A 17,007-nucleotide genomic window follows, 5' to 3' on the forward strand; every position below is an offset into this window, starting at 1 on the left:
GAAGATACACGTACAATCATTAGTCAATGGTGTGGTGACATAATCGGAGAAGAAACTTTTGAGCTAGTGAACACTTTACTTAGTCATCAACAACACAGCCTCCACAGGGTGATGGCGTCCACTTCATTGCGCACTATACATCAATCTGTCATCATCAGGTAATGCCACGGATTTCATCAGCTTCTACCAAATTATACATAAATGTTGAATATACCTTCTATACTCTCAATTATACATTAATGCTTAACCTTTGGTTGGAAACAAACAAGCACTTATTTTTGTCTAATTTGTTACTTCTTTTTTCAATGAAAAGCTCGTCAGGGCACATTTCATAGTGTATATTACCGGCGTTGCTCGATCATCCTATCCAACATAATTACCAAGTGTATTGAATTGATAAACAATAATGATACAAGTGGTTCCACGTAAATTCAGAGTCGAGAAAATGTGTTTATTACCTCCCACAAAGAAGGTATATGCACATCACACATTAATAATACATTCGCGAATGTAATAACATATAACCGTGCCTGTCTATTGTGTTTCATTGATCAAATACAGCTTCTGACCATCAGTTATCATATCCACATCCATTATTTTGGCGGCGTCTTCTGTTACTATACAAGAATTTTGAGGACAGTTTAGCTGCTCTGCTGCTTTTTGGATGAGATGCTCCATGCTCTGTGGAACCCATAACATCACTCCATACCCCAGTTTATTCTCCTTTGGCTTGTCAGGGTGGAACGGATACACTCTGCATTTTTTGAGTTGCGGTTTATCTGTCATCATTTAAAAACAAAACTATTTTATTTCAAGAAATATCTCTACTGGTATGACTTTCTAAGAAACTCCTGAGACAAAGAGAAAGATCTACGATTATTAGTACGAAATCTGCCACAAAATGCAAACAAGTGGTTGTGTGATTAAAGTAATATTAGTAGAAATGTCAGGGCAATGAATCACCGTTATCTGCGGGTCTAACTACAAAATAAAAGTTCCCACCTGTGATTTCATGGGACTGGTTTGAAATTTCATCCAACTGAGAAGCTTTTGCTATTTCAAGAAGCCTGATCAGATTCTGGTTTCCAGACATTCTCCCTTCATCAAGTGGTGTGTTTCCCCATCTGCATCAAGGTTCAAATCTACTAAGTTGTGGCTAATTGAAATTTTTTATGTGAATCTTCTTGATACACAACAAGAAAAGAAGTAAACATGTGGAATAAATTTATTAGTTTTTGAAATGAGAAACTTGAATAGATACACAGATCAAGTAAAATTAAAAAATATTTATGTATATCCCTAGGCCAGTACCCCATTTTTTGGACATTTAGCAGCAGCAGGGAGATTTTTCTCATAAAATAAACCGAAATATGAATTTATTTAAAGGAATATACATGAGGCTAAAACTTTGCAGGATTATACCAGCCTCATATTTGATCTCAATTTAATTATATAACAGATGAAAGATGTAAAATGGAACTGCTAAAAGAATGATAATCAGTAAATTTCATCATGGAATAAGTTATATATAAATTGAACCTGTCCCTTGACAAAACAGAAGCCCCTGATTCCAAAAGCAGCTTTGCTAATAAATATAAGCCTTGGGAGGCAGCAACGTGAAGTGGAGTTCGGTGATCATAGTCACTGGAGTTTGGATCAGTGCCCGCACTTAGAACCCTTTTAATCAAATCAAAATCCCCCCTTGCAACTGCGGTACACAAAAACGGACCAGAATCGCCGATTTTCAGGACTGCCCCTTCTTTAATCAATAAGGAAACTACTTGATCATGTCCACTCTTGACGGCTTCAAATAGGGGGGTGTTTCCAAAATTATCTATACAGAAAGGACTATAGTTAATGCTTCAATGAATGAAAATATACCAAAACACAAAACTAGGAAAAACATTGTTTCAATTATTTAATGTTACCACAAATATTAATGTCCACTCCTTCCTGGGTTAGGAAAAGTATAATGTCTTCGTATCCTTTGGATGCAGCAAGATGCTATTACAGAATATTCACCGGTTAATATCCTTGGCATCCGACATTTTTGTTCAAAAATTGAATGTATAGAAGTAAAATTTGTTTTTCTAGCATACGTAGCACATACAAAATGCAACAAAGACCCTTCTACTGCCTCCTAAATACGCAGAATTCTATATTTATTGGACTCTTGCAGTGACAGATGCAACAAAAAATTTCCCGCTGTTTTGAGAAGATGAGAACCTGAGGCCAGATATGGACACCAGACAGAGTGCATCAAATATTATATAACCCAATCCAAATATAACCCCATCTTTTCCTTATAAAATACTCATTTTCAAATTCCAGAATGATCCATGTTCATCTAATTACAACAAATATATTGCAAGATCTTAAGTGACATAGAGGTACTACTAGTTGCAAATTTCACTATTACATAATCTCAAATTTAATTACAATCACTTCTAATGCAAGACTGTAGGATCATTTTATCTATTTTTTGACCCTCCTCAAAATGTATGTTTCTTTAAATGATAAGCATTAGTCTATCTCGCATTCAGTTGTTATGACTATTATTCACTTCTTTTAAGAAAAGATAACCATATTTTGAAATTACTTGATAGTAATCTTTTTCTCACAAGTATAAGATTCAGGAAAAAACAGTTAAATGTTAATGCTGTAAACATCTTCCAAGTCATACCAGTGGTGACCTGCCATCGTAATCTGTCTTATTGGGATCAGCTCCAGCTCGAATCAAGCCCTTCAGCTGGTATAAATCACCATAATACGCAGCACTGTTTACCCGAAGTGCAAGTTCTGCCTCTTGTTTGTTTATATGAAAGGTGATATCGGACTCAAGTTGCTTCAAACGAACATTTGATTCTTTTCCCTAAAAGCTTATATAATCAGATTGACTGTTGTGCACATAATTAGGAAAATTTGATGTTTATGTACAGTGATAAATATTATCAGTCAAAAATTTCAAATGTCTCCAAGTCATTTCTCGATATTTTCTATATTATACAACCATGGGATGGAAATGAGCTGCAAGGGTATGAAAAGGAAGGCATTGCTGATACAGATAATATACCTCTAGCAAGTTATTCAAGATTCTTCGCCCATCATGGAAATATATCTCAAGAATATTGGAAAAGGATTGTTTATCAAGCCTTAAAAGCCTGCACAGCTCACTAACTTTAACAGTGTAAGGCTGAGGGATGTTACAAACAATAGAGATTTCTCCGAATAAGCTATTAGGTTTCAGAAGTGAAACCGTCTCTTCTGATCCATCTTCACATATACCAACCTCCTCCTGCAAAAACAAATAGGTTGTTTATTCACACACATTTGGATATCAGAAACTTTGTTAAGCACAGCATAGATCTCAAAATAATTAACTAATTAACCCGAGTAGTATCATATTGTTTGAAGAGTGCAATGAAAGACGACTTTCCTTATCCTAGGCATACGATGAAAAATCCTGTGTAAGTGAATAAAAAAAATTTAGGATTAAGAAAATATTGCATATTTGTAGTATGTAAGATCTAGTCATCTGCAATCACCAAATCAGTGACAGGAGTCTGTACTGATCTCCATACTATATCTTATATGAACCTGATAATATGTGATGATATGAAGTAAAACTAGTCTCCACATATATGAGCAAGTAAAATAAAATGCAAATCATAAGGACTATATACAATGCACAAGGAAGAAAATGCAATGATGAGAGTACTTAGTATATTAAGAAGAAATCCTACCAGAAGACCATGACACACAATATAAAGCTGATCAACTACATTTCCCTGTTCCATAATTAATTCTCCGGGTAGGAAAAACTCCTCATGGACTCTAGTCACCTGAAATGAAAACAGAAAGTCTTATGTCATGTTAATTGTAATTTTAGCAATAAAAAAATTCAACTGAAGAAACATACAATTTGACTGATAAACTCTGAAGAGCATCCTTTGAATAGAGAAACATTTTCGACACATGACATGTAAAGAGTTTGAGAAATCTGCAAGAAAGAATGCATCTCAGCATGAATAATGGATACTGAGTATTAAATTTAGCAAGGAATTCAAAAAATTGTCCAATAAATAGAGCTTATAAAGTGACAGCATGCTTCAAACTTATAAAGAATGAGAAACGGATAAAGTTTGAAACACACCAGAAAGAGCAGAAGAGCAAAGGGTAAGTTTTTATCTATTCCATATGCTTCTCAGGATAAACATGAAGACAACTAAAATAAATTACCTTAGAGCGAATGGAAATGGGAAGATCTTGAAGAGCAGCAGCATCTGTATAAGTACTCTCATATTGTAGCCTTAAGTGGCCTTTGATTTGGTTACGAACGTCCCTCCCAAGTCTGTTTCTGTTCATATATTTAATTATGTCTGTCATTTTATCCCTATACCTCTCTGTCTTTGATCCTTTCACAATTAAAGCTGTCATATTACCAATCAAATAAGCCCCGATAACCATGTCAAAAGAGACGAAAATCATAATGAAAATCATCTCTCTCAGATTGACTGCATGTATATCACCGTAACCTGTAGAACAAAACAAAACAGTGTCCCTTTGTTATTATAAGAGATCCCTGAAATTATAACAAATTAGCCTTTAATTACATAATAAACAATTTCAGTATATAGGACGGTTGGTTGTTTCTCACTTTATATTTCCAACCTTCTTAGGTTTGGCTGCTTAAGATTCAGTTTCCAAGCACCTGCTTGCACTATTATTTTTGCTATGACCTTCCGGAGGGTCATATTTTTACCTAACCAGCCATCTGTTTCGTTCTACAAAAATAGTTTGAAGGAAACGAAAAAGACTAATTCTGAAAAATGAAAGCCTAGTCCTTATGTTTATGTCGTTACCATACTCTAGCCCAGACGTGTGTTTTAATTCTTTGATTAAATAGTTATTTCATTCTGAAACATATGTGTGTTCTAATTCTTCAATTATATAGTCCTTTCGTTCTGAAATTTTAAATTTAGTACGAGCTCAGGGATATTATTCATCATTTGTTGTATTACATCGTCCTTCCCATTTAAATCCTATTTTAATTAAACGATAAAATATCCAAGACAAGTAGATGAGATGAAAAGTTATTTTATTTCGCGGATATGAAGGACTTACCGACTGTAACCATAGTAACGATGGCAAAATATAAAGATGTTATGTAACGCGTCCACAGATCAATCTCTCTGAAGTTTGAATAGCTGTAATCACCCAATTTCAGACTTCCAATCCATGTGTATCCTTCTTTCTCTGCTGGGAGAGTAGTAGCCAAATAGTAAAAGATGCATGCTGCTGTATGAGTGCAGTACATTTCAACAACAATAAGCTTTACAATCCTGCAGAAGAGATACTTAATCCGGATGTCCTTCTCCAACTTTTGGAAAAATGTCAGAACTTTCCGTGCCCGACTCAACCTAATCCAAAGAAGACACCGCACTGCCTCTTTATTTCCCGTGGCCTGGATAATACACATTATGCACAGATTTGCATAAGTCTACATTGTTGAGGTTTTAACTAATAAATATTTTTGAGTTGTAGTCTGTAGATATCTGTAAGATAACAGTACCTAATATTGTAAATAAAAAATAATGGATAAACTTTGAACTCCAGAACTAGCCACATTACCACCATCCAAAATAATAATATAAGCTAAAGTTGATAAAAGATTGTTCGAATTCAAATAGATATTATCACTATTATCTATATGTCATGCAGGTACATGGCAACCAGTTACCGTGAAACTGTTAGTGCAAACGTAGAACATTTGAACCTTTTTACACTTCCATTTATTCTTGGGGAGACAGGGATAATATTTAACTTGTTGTGATGACCATGCATTTGTGAAATACCCATGGTTCTTCGTAAAGTAATTTTGTCTTATACAAGTATCATTCGTGGAAGGCAGATAATAAAAATATAACACAACAATTTTTTCAAGGGATGTGATTAAAGAAGTTTCATGACTCATGAGCACCCAATATAATTTATATTTCCTTGTTGGCATCTGGTATCCCCTAGTACAGCATAAGTGGAGCATTTGCAATTGACCTTCTCTTCCAGAGTTTTTGTATAACCAGGGAAGTGGCTTACCAGTAGCCTAAAGGTGCACCAGACTTATTTATACATGAATAGGGGAACTCACATAAAATAAATAAATTGTAACGTGTAAAGGTTGGAATCCAGAGGCAACAATACACAAAATTTAAATTTCTATGGTGAGCTTACTAGAACAGCAAAAGAAATGTAAAAGGGAAATAAAAAAATAAGATCACTCTGAGGTCAATGATGAAAACATAAGGCTGCTCTGAGGACAGTAAAAGATAAACCTTATCTCATGTGTCAGAATTAAGGTAAATAACAAAAGTATGATGTTAACAAAGATTGATACCCCATATATGATATCCCAAGGCAAACAGCCCAGAAAATCGATGATAAAATGAGATTTCAAGTACCTGCAAAATATTATACACATATTAAAGAAGTGTGTGTGGTGCGCGATGAACTGACACGTCTTGTGTAGCAATATCGGAAAAACTTACCGCATAGCAATTGGATAGCGCTTGTAGATCATCTTGTATGTTTGCCTGTCTCTGTAGGCCACAAAGAATTGCAGTACAATGTCAATAACAAAAGCTGTTTGTCCAGCAATATCCAATAAGAAGAGGTTTCTGTTTCTTGGCAATCCCCTGAAGAACCCGAACTCGAATGGTGTAAAAAAAGATGAGTACATTGCCCAGAGCAATATAAATTTCTCCCATGCATGATACCACCTGCATTTGGATCTCAACGCATGATTGAAATACTACATGCCGTGCAAGCAATGAAAGTATTATGTTCTTTTGTTTTTTCACTGGGATAAAACTGTACTTAAGTGGTGCTTCCTGACTGCACTAAGTTTCGTAATATTAAGTGCAAATTAAAATTTGTTAATTTGTCTTCAGCTAAAATAGAAATTTGGATTACTCAAGTCTTTGAGTGTTGTAATTTGGGAAGTCCATGAACCCACCACTTGTCTCCCCCTTTCTAATTAATCATTTTCTACTCATTAATCACACTTTTACTTTGTTTTCATTTCTTAGATGAGGGCCACTATGGTCATGTACTACCATATATAGACCACAAAAGATATAATGAGTTGTAAAAGTATCTTCTTGTGAAGAAACTAAGGTCGGCAGAGATCACGTGTTTATTCAGGGAAAGGAAAGTTACCTCCATTTGCAAATTACAAACAAAGAAACAGAAAGGATACACAATAAAGTGTTTACCGCCACTGATTCATTCATTCAATTATAATATAACCATCATAAGTTTTGATTATCTATTTTAAGATCGTGGTGCTGACTTTACACTTTTGTCGTTTGAATTATTTAAAATTAAAAAAATTAGGTCAGCAACTTAGGTGCATACATAAAAATTTAAGTAATCAAATCATGAAGTTAGCATGTCAGGCCCAAGTCCTAAGAGGTTGAGTAAACAGTTTGTGTTCCGCGTCCTATTGCAATTACATAAAAAAAAAAAATCGATATCTGCAACCACCCTCTCCTCTACTAATAATGAGTGAGAGGTGGAGATTAAATTTAATTTAAGTAGAATAAAATACAAAGTTTAGATGCGCACGGAAACCAAACTAAAGATGAGAACGCCGGAACTTTAAATAACTGATTTACATTCGAGCAACTACTCGAAAATCAAGAGAACAACCAAATCAAACTTGTTTGAGTACTTGTACGTTTAGAACGACTACTCTGGAATTCAAAATCGATTTTTAAAATTCACAAGTATAAATGAGTACATTTATATGTTTAGTATAAGTATGTACCTGTTATCAGGATGGATAGAGCAACCTCTGGAGAGGTCTTTGAGACCTTTAAAAATATGTTCTCTGCTATACTTTCTTCTGTTCTCAGCTGAGCCGAGTTCGAACTCATTCGCTATTCGAGCCATATGATGTCCTCTTGACTCCTGTATGTCATCGCTCAGATCTTCTACCTCGTACTCGTTTGACTCATTTCTCTTCTCTCCATTTCTCCAACTGATCTTCTCTTCATCTTGTTTTCCTGCTCTGCTTCTTATAGTCGTCATCATTCTTCAATCGATCAACAGTTTTATTCTAAGTACATAAATATACTTGTGTGTATAATAAAAGTGCAGTTAGAGAAGTTGAAGCACAAGAATTTTAAGTACAGCGGTGCAGTGTGTAAACAATATCGAGGATCAAGGTAAAGGATACATGGACACTAAAATTTAGTTTCAGTGCGAGATTTGATGAGGAGATCTTTTTTGAAAATCGAAAATCTGTGTAACAGAGGATTTATCGGTTGTGAATATAGCCCACAACATTTATATGAGTCCGCGGAGACAGAGAAAAGATACAAGTAACTAACGATTTGTACATCTGTGTATATTATATACCTAGCCATCTAATTGTTTTCAGAGCCAATCAGGCAGTTGGGCGTGGGTGTGGGACGGGTGTAGGATTCCAAAAATGTAATTATAGGAAAGAAAAAAAAAGTGAATTGCATATGTTTGGACCTACTTTACACTTATTTAAAAAACGGTCTTTTTAATGTATGTTCAAAAACACACAATAAGTACTAAATTTTATGTGTTTGGTACATTTTTATTGATGGAGTTGTTGTAAATATATGGGGTTTATCAATATTTATGATTAGAGGACTAATTAAAATATACCAAACTCATGAGAGTTAGTACTTATTGTGTGATTTTAGGCACATATTAGAAAACCCGTTTAAAAAAATGATTGGGATTTTAACTTTGTAACCACATGTCAGCATTTATTTTCGCCTTCAAAAAGATATATGATGTCAACTCCCATTAAGTTGGCGTCGTTAAGTGCGACTAAGGGTATAATAGAGAATTTAGATGTTATTATTCATACAATTCGTTAAAGAGTTAAGTAAAATCATTTTATAAAAAGCACACCTAATTAGTAATTTGATGAAACAGGAGAGTCAAAAACCCTAATTATAAAGGTGAAATGAAGTGGTTTACGTGATCCATGAACGAGATACTTAAATATGTAGCTGTTGAGCGCCTTAAATACAAATATAACATGTTTGAATGCTTTAATAATCTTTATTAATAAGCGAAATCTTTTTTCAAGTGCTACTTGATTTCACTTATTTTTTGGTATCACTACATTTTGATTTCACTTTCCATGATTCATGTTATAACTCTAACTCTAATTGTATTATTATTATCCTTTTTATTTCTATATGACTTATAATTCTATATATATATATATATATATAGTGATACTTGATTTCACTTATTTTTTGGTACCACCACCTTTTGATTTCACTTTTCATGATTCATGTTATAACTTTAACTCTAGTTGTATTATTATTATCCTTTTTGATTCCTATATGACTTATAATTCTCTCTATATATACAGGGGCTACTCCAATAGAAACCAATTTTGAATAGAAACTAGAAATCAAATAATTTTTTTTAAAAAAATTAATTCGAAATATAACACATATGGTATGCAAATCGATCGTTGAAAGATGTAGAAAAATACAGTGAAATCGGATTTTAAAAATAATTTACGGTTTGAAGGGAAATATCAAATTAAAAACGGAAGGGAAAAACTGAAATTGGGTGTGGGAGGGTGCAGGGTAGTTGGGTGATGTGATTTAGGGGGACCATTAGATTGGGTAGATCTAATGGCTTAGATTAGTTCTAAGTTTCTTATTTTAATTTTAGTTTGTTTTTTATCTTTCCCCTATTTATATATATATATATATATATATATCATTCTTCCAGAGAGGGCTTACTTATATGGAGGTCTAGAGAGAACCCCTTCTATTAATCTCAACCCTTAGAATTAAAAATAAATCAACGGTCTAGATATTTCAAAATTAAATATAAAATATATAGGACAAAAAACATGTATCTATACTCTGGCAGTAGATACGCATAAGCAAATTTACGCAGCTGTCTCCGACGAGCTGTCTCACTACATCTCTCTCGACTATGCGATTATGCCTCTTTTTCAAATCAAGCCCAAAATTTTGATTTTAGCGTTGATATTCAATTTTCGTTAGATTTTTTCTCTCTTCATCCTTCATTTCGTTATCTTCGAATTTGTTAATTGAAGTTCGTTTCAATGAATTTAACCATTAATTGTGTATTTTACATCTATATTCTTGAGATTTGGCTTCGTATTTGTCCGCAGTTGCTTAATTTCGATGTACTTGTCATGTTTAATCTCTTTCACATTTTTAGCTACATTTAAATTTGAATTAATTTCAGTTGATTTGTCACAAGTAGTTCATTTTTGTAGTTTTCATATCGTGTTGGAGTCAATTTGTTCTTAACAGTTGATTCGATAATCATAAAATACAACTTTTTACACGTTACTTTTTGCGGATATGTTTTCCGATTCTATAGCAGAATCATAACAATATGTTAATTTGTTTATTTATGATTTCTGGTAGTGTTTTATATTTGTAAGCTTTTGATTGTACAATGGAATTAGAATAGAAGTTATGAACACAAAAATATATTTGCTTTTTTAAAATGAATTTGTTGTATTATTCTTGAATGGAATTAAGATTATGTATAATCATCCAGATAAGAATAAGGATATGAACAAATTTCGTGTTCTACAATTATTTTTTTCATCTGGAGTCGATTTATTGTCAACATGTTAATTCAACTATCATAAAACACTTAAATTTTAGGGATATATTTTTTGATTCCACAGTAAATTCAAAGCAACATGTTTTATTTGCTTTTTTATTGCATACATTTGGCATTGTCTACGTTGTCATCAAATCCCTCAACAAAGGAATGGAATGCAGGTTGAGGGAGAGAAAAAGAATAGATAGAGGTCTCGTGGGAGTGGAAGGAAATTAGCAAGTAGGGGTTCAGGAAAATGTGTGTAGTGATAACTCCTGGTGGCGGGGCTGCTCCTTCGACGCCGTCCTGGATCCTTCACCGCTGTAGAGGTGTAGCTGTGGTTGGGTTCCTACAAAACAACACCGGAAGGGGGGTTGGAGTCCCGCGGCGCCTCCGGCGTGAGAGTAAGAACTAGCTTTTTGGGAAGATGAAGATGAATATAAATGAGAGGTGACTGTGTGTGTATATGAGTGTGAAAGAATGATTAACCCCAAAACCTCACCTTCTTGGGCTATTTATAGGCCTAGGGTAGGGTTTTGGGGTTGGTACCTTTAGATCATAGTCATTGGTTCTGGGAGCGGAGGACACCTGGCTGGGGTGGATGCTTTACACGTGTCAGTACGGGACTTACTAAGGAATGTTCTGAGGATCCTCTGACACGTGCCCTGATTATTGCCATGATTGATGTGTGACAGTTATCCCCATCATGTGCCTGGGCCAGCGTCTCACGTGCTGGGATTTACCAAGGTTAGGCTTGCGGGACTGAGCTGGTCAGGACTGGTAGTGTGCGGGACTACTTCTCCCAGGAGCTGCGTGGAGTCAGGAGCCTAGGAGTAGTCCTCCCAAGAGCTATATGGAGTTAGGAGCCTAGGAGTAGTCCTCCCAGGAGCTATATGGAGTTAGGAGCCTAGGAGTAGGCCTTCTAGGAGCTGTATAGAGTTGAAAACCTAGGATTAGTCCTCCCAAGAGCTATATGTACTATCATGTGCCCCTCACTCCCTTATGCAGATTTTCTGGATGGGGGAGTGAATTTGGGTTTGTTTGTAGAAAATGAGGTTTTGATTGTTTTGTTAGGAGAATTTGAGCTTTTCTTGCCCCCCAGTCCAGATTGCGCTGAGTTCGGCGAATCAGGACTAAAGTGGTTGTCTTTGGCAGGAGTTGAGCTTTTCTGGCCACCCAGTCCGGATTCCGCTGAGTTCAGCGAATCAGGACTAAGGTGGTTGTCTTTAGCAGGAGTAGAGCTTTTCTTGCCGCCTAGTCTGGATTGCGCTGAGTTCGGTGAATCAGGACTAAGGTGGTTATCTTTAGCAGGAGTTGAGCTTTTCTTGCCCCCCAGTCCGGATTGCGCTGAATTCGGCGAATCAAGACTAAGGTGGTTGTCTTTAGCAGGAGTTGAGCTTTTCTTCCCCCCAGTTCGGATTGCGCTGAGTTCTGCAAATCAGGACTAAGGTGGTTGTCTTTAGCGGGAGTTAAGCTTTTCTTGCCCCCAGTCCGGATTGCGCTGAGTTCTGCGAATCAGGACTAAGGTGGTTGTCTTTAGCTGGAGTTGAGCTTTTCTTGCCCCCCGGTCCGGATTGCGCTGAGTTCTGCAAATCAGGACTAAGGTGGTTGTCTTTAGCAGGAGTTGAGCTTTTCTTGCCCCCCCGTCCGGATTGCGCTGAGTTCTGCGAATCAGGACTAAGGTGGTTGTCTTTAGCTGGAGTTGAGCTTTTCTTGCCCCCCAGTCCGGATTGCGTTGAGTTCTGCGAATCAGGACTAAGGTGGTTGTCTTTAGTAGGAGTTGAGCTTTTCTTGCCCCCCCCCAGTCCGGATTGCGCTGAGTTCGGCGAATCAGGACTAAGGTGGTTGTCTTTAGCAGGAGTTGAGCTTTTCTTGGCTCCCTGTCCGGATTGCGCTGAGTTCTGCGAATTAGGACTAAGGTGGTTGTCTTTAGCAGGAGTTGAGCTTTTCTTGCCCCCCAGTCCAGATTGCGCTGAGTGGTGGGGTTCGGACTCGGAAGTTGAAACATTTTTTTTGGTATTTTTCCCCCCAATAATTTGAATTATTATAGTTGTCTTTTTTCAAAAAACGTGCTGTAATAATGACTCTTCATTAATAACCGTATGTGATGGGTGGTCAGGATGTTGCCATGTGGCGTGACCCTTTTGTATTCACCACGCCTATAAAAGGCGCCCCTGCTTCGTTACTTTTCTTTTTTACCTTTGGTTATCTTTGTTTGTTCTGCTTCTTATTTTCTTCTTTCTCTTTGCCGTTTCTGCTGTTGTCGCCATTTGTTAGAGGAGTCCGCGGAGGTTCGTGATTGTTGCTTGGTCGTCCCCAATCACTCCGTTATCTCTGTCTTGTTAGCTTCACTATCTATTCTGTTTTCCGATTGATTCATATGTTGCTTTTGTTGTATTTTTTGTGTTTCTATGTTTGGTTGTTGTTGAGTTGTTGTGTTTATGTTCGTGTATATGTATCTATATGTGGTTGTGTTATATTTTGGTGTTTGATTTTATTTTGTAAGTGTTTCTGGAATTGGGGTTTTTTGGTTAGGTCCGGACTTGGATACCTAGTCCGGACTAATGATGATGTGTTTGGAGTTTGTAATTGGTTGCTGTTTTTGTGTTATTGTGACATCTGAGTTCGGAGTAATAGGCTAGGTTTGTTTGTTTAGCTTCGGGGTTTTACAGTTCGGAGCGTCTGTTTAGTTGTGGGTTTTGTTTTCTTTTGGATTGGATCTCCGGACTGTTCGCTTTTAACTTGTAATAAAATTGAACATAGGGTAGTCCGGACCATGTAGTTTTCAAGATAAATAAACTGTAGGGTTTTTAGACTAACCTTTATCATTTGTTTTAGGTTTATGGTCCGGACTAAGGCGCGTGCTAAAGCTTACATAACTTGCTATCTGGGGCCATCTGGTTCTGATATCGAGGCTTCTGCTGATTCTGAATGAGCTGGGATGGGGAAGAGGGCTTCCACTTCGGACTCTGAGGCCATAACGAAGCTTTCAGTTGCTAAGAATTCTTCGAGAAAGGTACCTTGCATTCCGGAGGGTCTGTGGGTGGAGAATCTGGGTTACTTTATTAGCAAGAGTGAGGAGATAGAGGATAGCTTTTATTATAGGAGCATTAGGTCCGGATATGTTAGGCAACAAAACGCTGGTCCGGGACTTTACGATAGGGAAGCATTTGATAGGAAGTTTGCTGATAGCATAGTGGCTAAGGAGCACTATGAGCTCAAGGATGAGTATGCTGGCCTAGATCATGCGGCTCGGGATTCTGCGGTCCGGGCTGCTTTTCAGTTGGATAGCCGGATTGAGTGGAGGTGGCCGACTTCGGACGAGAGGGCTCATCATAGGCCGGCTGATGGATTATTCCGGTGTGGCTGGAGCATCTCCGGTCCGGATGAAATCCTCATTGGCATTTGTTTCTGAAGCATCTGTGTAAATATGTGTACAAGGTCTCTCCGATGCAGATAACCCCTAGTGGTATAAAGTGGATGACCTGGTTCATTGCTACTTGCAATCAGTTCAAGGTGCAACCCACGTTCAAATTATGGCATCATATTTTTCATCTGGTCCGGTCCAGCCAGTTCCCTCTATATGAACTTCGGTTCCGGGCTCCGGAGTGCGGCTATGGTGTGTCCTATAGGCCTATTATCCAGCAATATTCACTGAAGTATTGGAATGGGGAGTTGATCATGCTCCGTTGCTTAGACTTGTACTATCTCCCCCATATTGCTTCAGAAGGGGTCCGGACTCGCTTCCGTAGGGATGTGCTCCGGGGTGAAACTATCCGGTTAATGTTTGAATTTTGTGAATGTTTGGGTTTCCAAATGACCCGAGACACTTTTATGAATCATAGAACTATGCATAGGCTAGGCTGTAAGTAGTTTTCCTTCCTGTCCGGACCTTTCATTTTTTTTTATCATATTTTTTCATCTGCCTTGGTTGTTTATTGGTTTTGACTTGTGTTTTCGCTTTGTTTCTTGCAGGTTTGCCACACTACAATCCGGACATGTCGTCTTCTGCATACAGTGATGCATTGAAGGGTCTTGGTAAGGCTTTCAAGTTACCGAAGAAGAATGATGCTGCTGGGTCCGGATCTAACGCCTCTATGGAGGAGGAATCCCAGAGTAATGCGGTTCCGATTCTGGAACCTGAAGTTGATGTGAATCATCCTGGTCCGGAGCTAGATGCTAAGGTTGAAATAGGAGATGAGTTTGCTAATCTTGAGGACCTTGGTCCTATAGGCGAGGCTCCGGGTGGTGATTCTGGAAGGAGGAGGAAGAGGCTTCGCACCCTTGGAAGTAAGCTTCCTTAGGCCGAAAACTTTGAAGTTGGTTCCGGGTCCGGGGCTGGTAAAGAAAAGACTGTTGATGAAGAGGGTCCGGATGGCAGTGGTTTGGGGCTGGAGGAGAAAGTTGCTCGTTTCATGGCTGGGATTCCTACTCAAGCTGATTGGAGAAGGATGAACCAGTCCGGATTCGATGCAACTATGAAGGAGTGTTCCCGACTCTGGGGTCAGGTATGTTTTCTTCTTGTTCTTGTTTCTTGTTTTTGTTTGCCTTAGAATATTTTTCTAAGTTTTCCTGTTTTTTGCAGTTGGTTGGGTATATGGCTGGATCAGCTTCTCTGGCCTACAATGAGCTGAAAAGTTCCCGGACTGCTATTGTTGATAAGGATTCTGAAATTAGCAGGATCCGGGACCAGATCATTGTTAAGGACAATTCTCTCTCCGGGTTGAACCAGCAGCTTGATGATGTAAGGATCCGGGCTGAGAAATCTGAAAAAAAAGCTTCTGACCTGAAATCTGAGTTGGCTGAGCTCCGGAGGCAGATGTCTGCTGTGCGTCCGGAGTCTGAAGTCATTGCGGAGTTTAAGCTTCTTGAAGACGTTTGATAACTTTGATATCTGTAATATTCGTACTTTGCTCCGGGCTTATTCACGTCCGGTAATTTTTTAATGTTTGCTATCATTTTGCTTTATTTTTGTAGTTTGTTTTTGCCTTAAAATATTTTTCCAAGTAAAAATTGTTGCACTAGCCCGGACTAATTGCTTGTCTGGACTATTAGTGGCTTTTAGTTAGAAAATTAATTCTAAGTAAAAATGGTTGCTCTAGTCCTGACTAATAGCTTGTCCGGACTAGTGATTGCTTTTAGTTAGAAAATTAATTCTAAGTAAAAACGGTTGCTCTAGTCCTGACTAATATCTTGTCCGGACTAGTTATTGCTTTTAGTTAGAAAATTAATTCTAAGTAAAAATTGTTGCTCTAGTCCTGACTAATAGTTTTTCCGGACTTGAGGCGGCTTTTAGTTAGAAAATTAATTCTAAGTAAAAATGGTTGCTCTAGTCCTGACTTAATAGCTTGTCTGGACTAGTGACGACTTTTTGTTAGAAAATTAATTCTAAGTATAAATGGTTGCCCTAGTCCTGACTAATAGCTTGTCCGGACTAGTGGTTGCTTTTAGCTAGAAAATGAATTCTAAGTACAAATGGTTGCTCTAGTCCTGACTGATAGTTTGTCCGGACTAGTGGTGGCTTTTAGTTAGAAAATTAATTCTAAGTAAAAATGGTTGCTCTAGTCCTGACTAATAGCTTGTCCGGACTAGTGGTGGGTTTTAATTAGAAAATTAATTCTAAGTACAAATGGTTGTTCTAGTCCTGACTAATAGCTTGTTCGGACTAGTAGTGGCTTTTAGTTAGAAAATTAATTCTAAGTAAAAATGGTTGCTCTAGTCCTGACTAATAGCTTGTCCGGACTAGTGGTGGCTTTTAATTAGAAAATTAATTCTAAGTACAAATGGTTGCTCTAGTCTTGACTAATAGCTTGTCCGGACTAGTGGTGGCTTTTGAAAATTATGTAAAAGGGAAAAAACTTTTCATTAATCATTCATACAAGATAGAAGGAGAAACAAATTGGTTGCTTGCCATATTGGGTACAAGGTTTTTGGTTGCATTGTTTGTTACCTACTGGTAGACTTTTCTTAGCCTTAGCCCATGCCAAGTGTTTGAGACTTCTGAGCCATCCATGTTCAGGAGCTTGTAAGTTCCTGGCCTGAGTACTTCTTTGATCTTGTATGGTCCTTCCCATTTGAGCATTAGTTTTCCAGTGTTCGTGGGATCCGATGCTTCAGTGTCTCTCAGGACTAAGTCTCCAACTTGGAAGTTTTTGACTCTTGACTTCTTACTGAAGTGCTCTCTTGTTTTCTCCTTGTATTTTTCCATCCTTTCTACAGCCTGGTCCCGGACCTCATCGATTAGCCTCCATATTTGTCCTCAGTCCTTCTTCATTTGCTTCTTCTTTGAAGTTTATTGCTCTGTGGGAAGGAGAGCCCACTTCAATAGGAAGCATTGCTTCTTTTCCATAAGCTAGC

At 37.4% G+C, this 17,007-nt stretch overlaps 1 protein-coding gene across 1 annotated transcript; it reads right to left on the bottom strand.

The window, feature by feature from the left end:
• Nucleotides 1-373: 373 nt before the first annotated feature.
• Nucleotides 374-8,388, bottom strand: LOC141720445 (potassium channel SKOR-like). Its single transcript, XM_074522867.1, has 13 exons — nt 7,826-8,388; nt 6,546-6,776; nt 6,395-6,458; nt 5,125-5,464; nt 4,240-4,535; nt 3,920-4,000; nt 3,744-3,842; nt 3,074-3,295; nt 2,684-2,872; nt 1,929-2,004; nt 1,540-1,834; nt 1,003-1,124; nt 374-779 (listed from the first exon to the last, which is right to left on the bottom strand). The coding sequence occupies exons 1-13, from the start codon at nt 8,089-8,091 to the stop codon at nt 535-537; spliced, it is 2,526 nt and encodes an 841-aa protein (XP_074378968.1). The 5' UTR covers nt 8,092-8,388; the 3' UTR covers nt 374-534.
• Nucleotides 8,389-17,007: the final 8,619 nt, after the last annotated feature.

Source organism: Apium graveolens, chromosome 4 (assembly GCF_009905375.1).
Source record: "Apium graveolens cultivar Ventura chromosome 4, ASM990537v1, whole genome shotgun sequence".
Lineage (NCBI taxonomy): Eukaryota > Viridiplantae > Streptophyta > Magnoliopsida > Apiales > Apiaceae > Apium > Apium graveolens.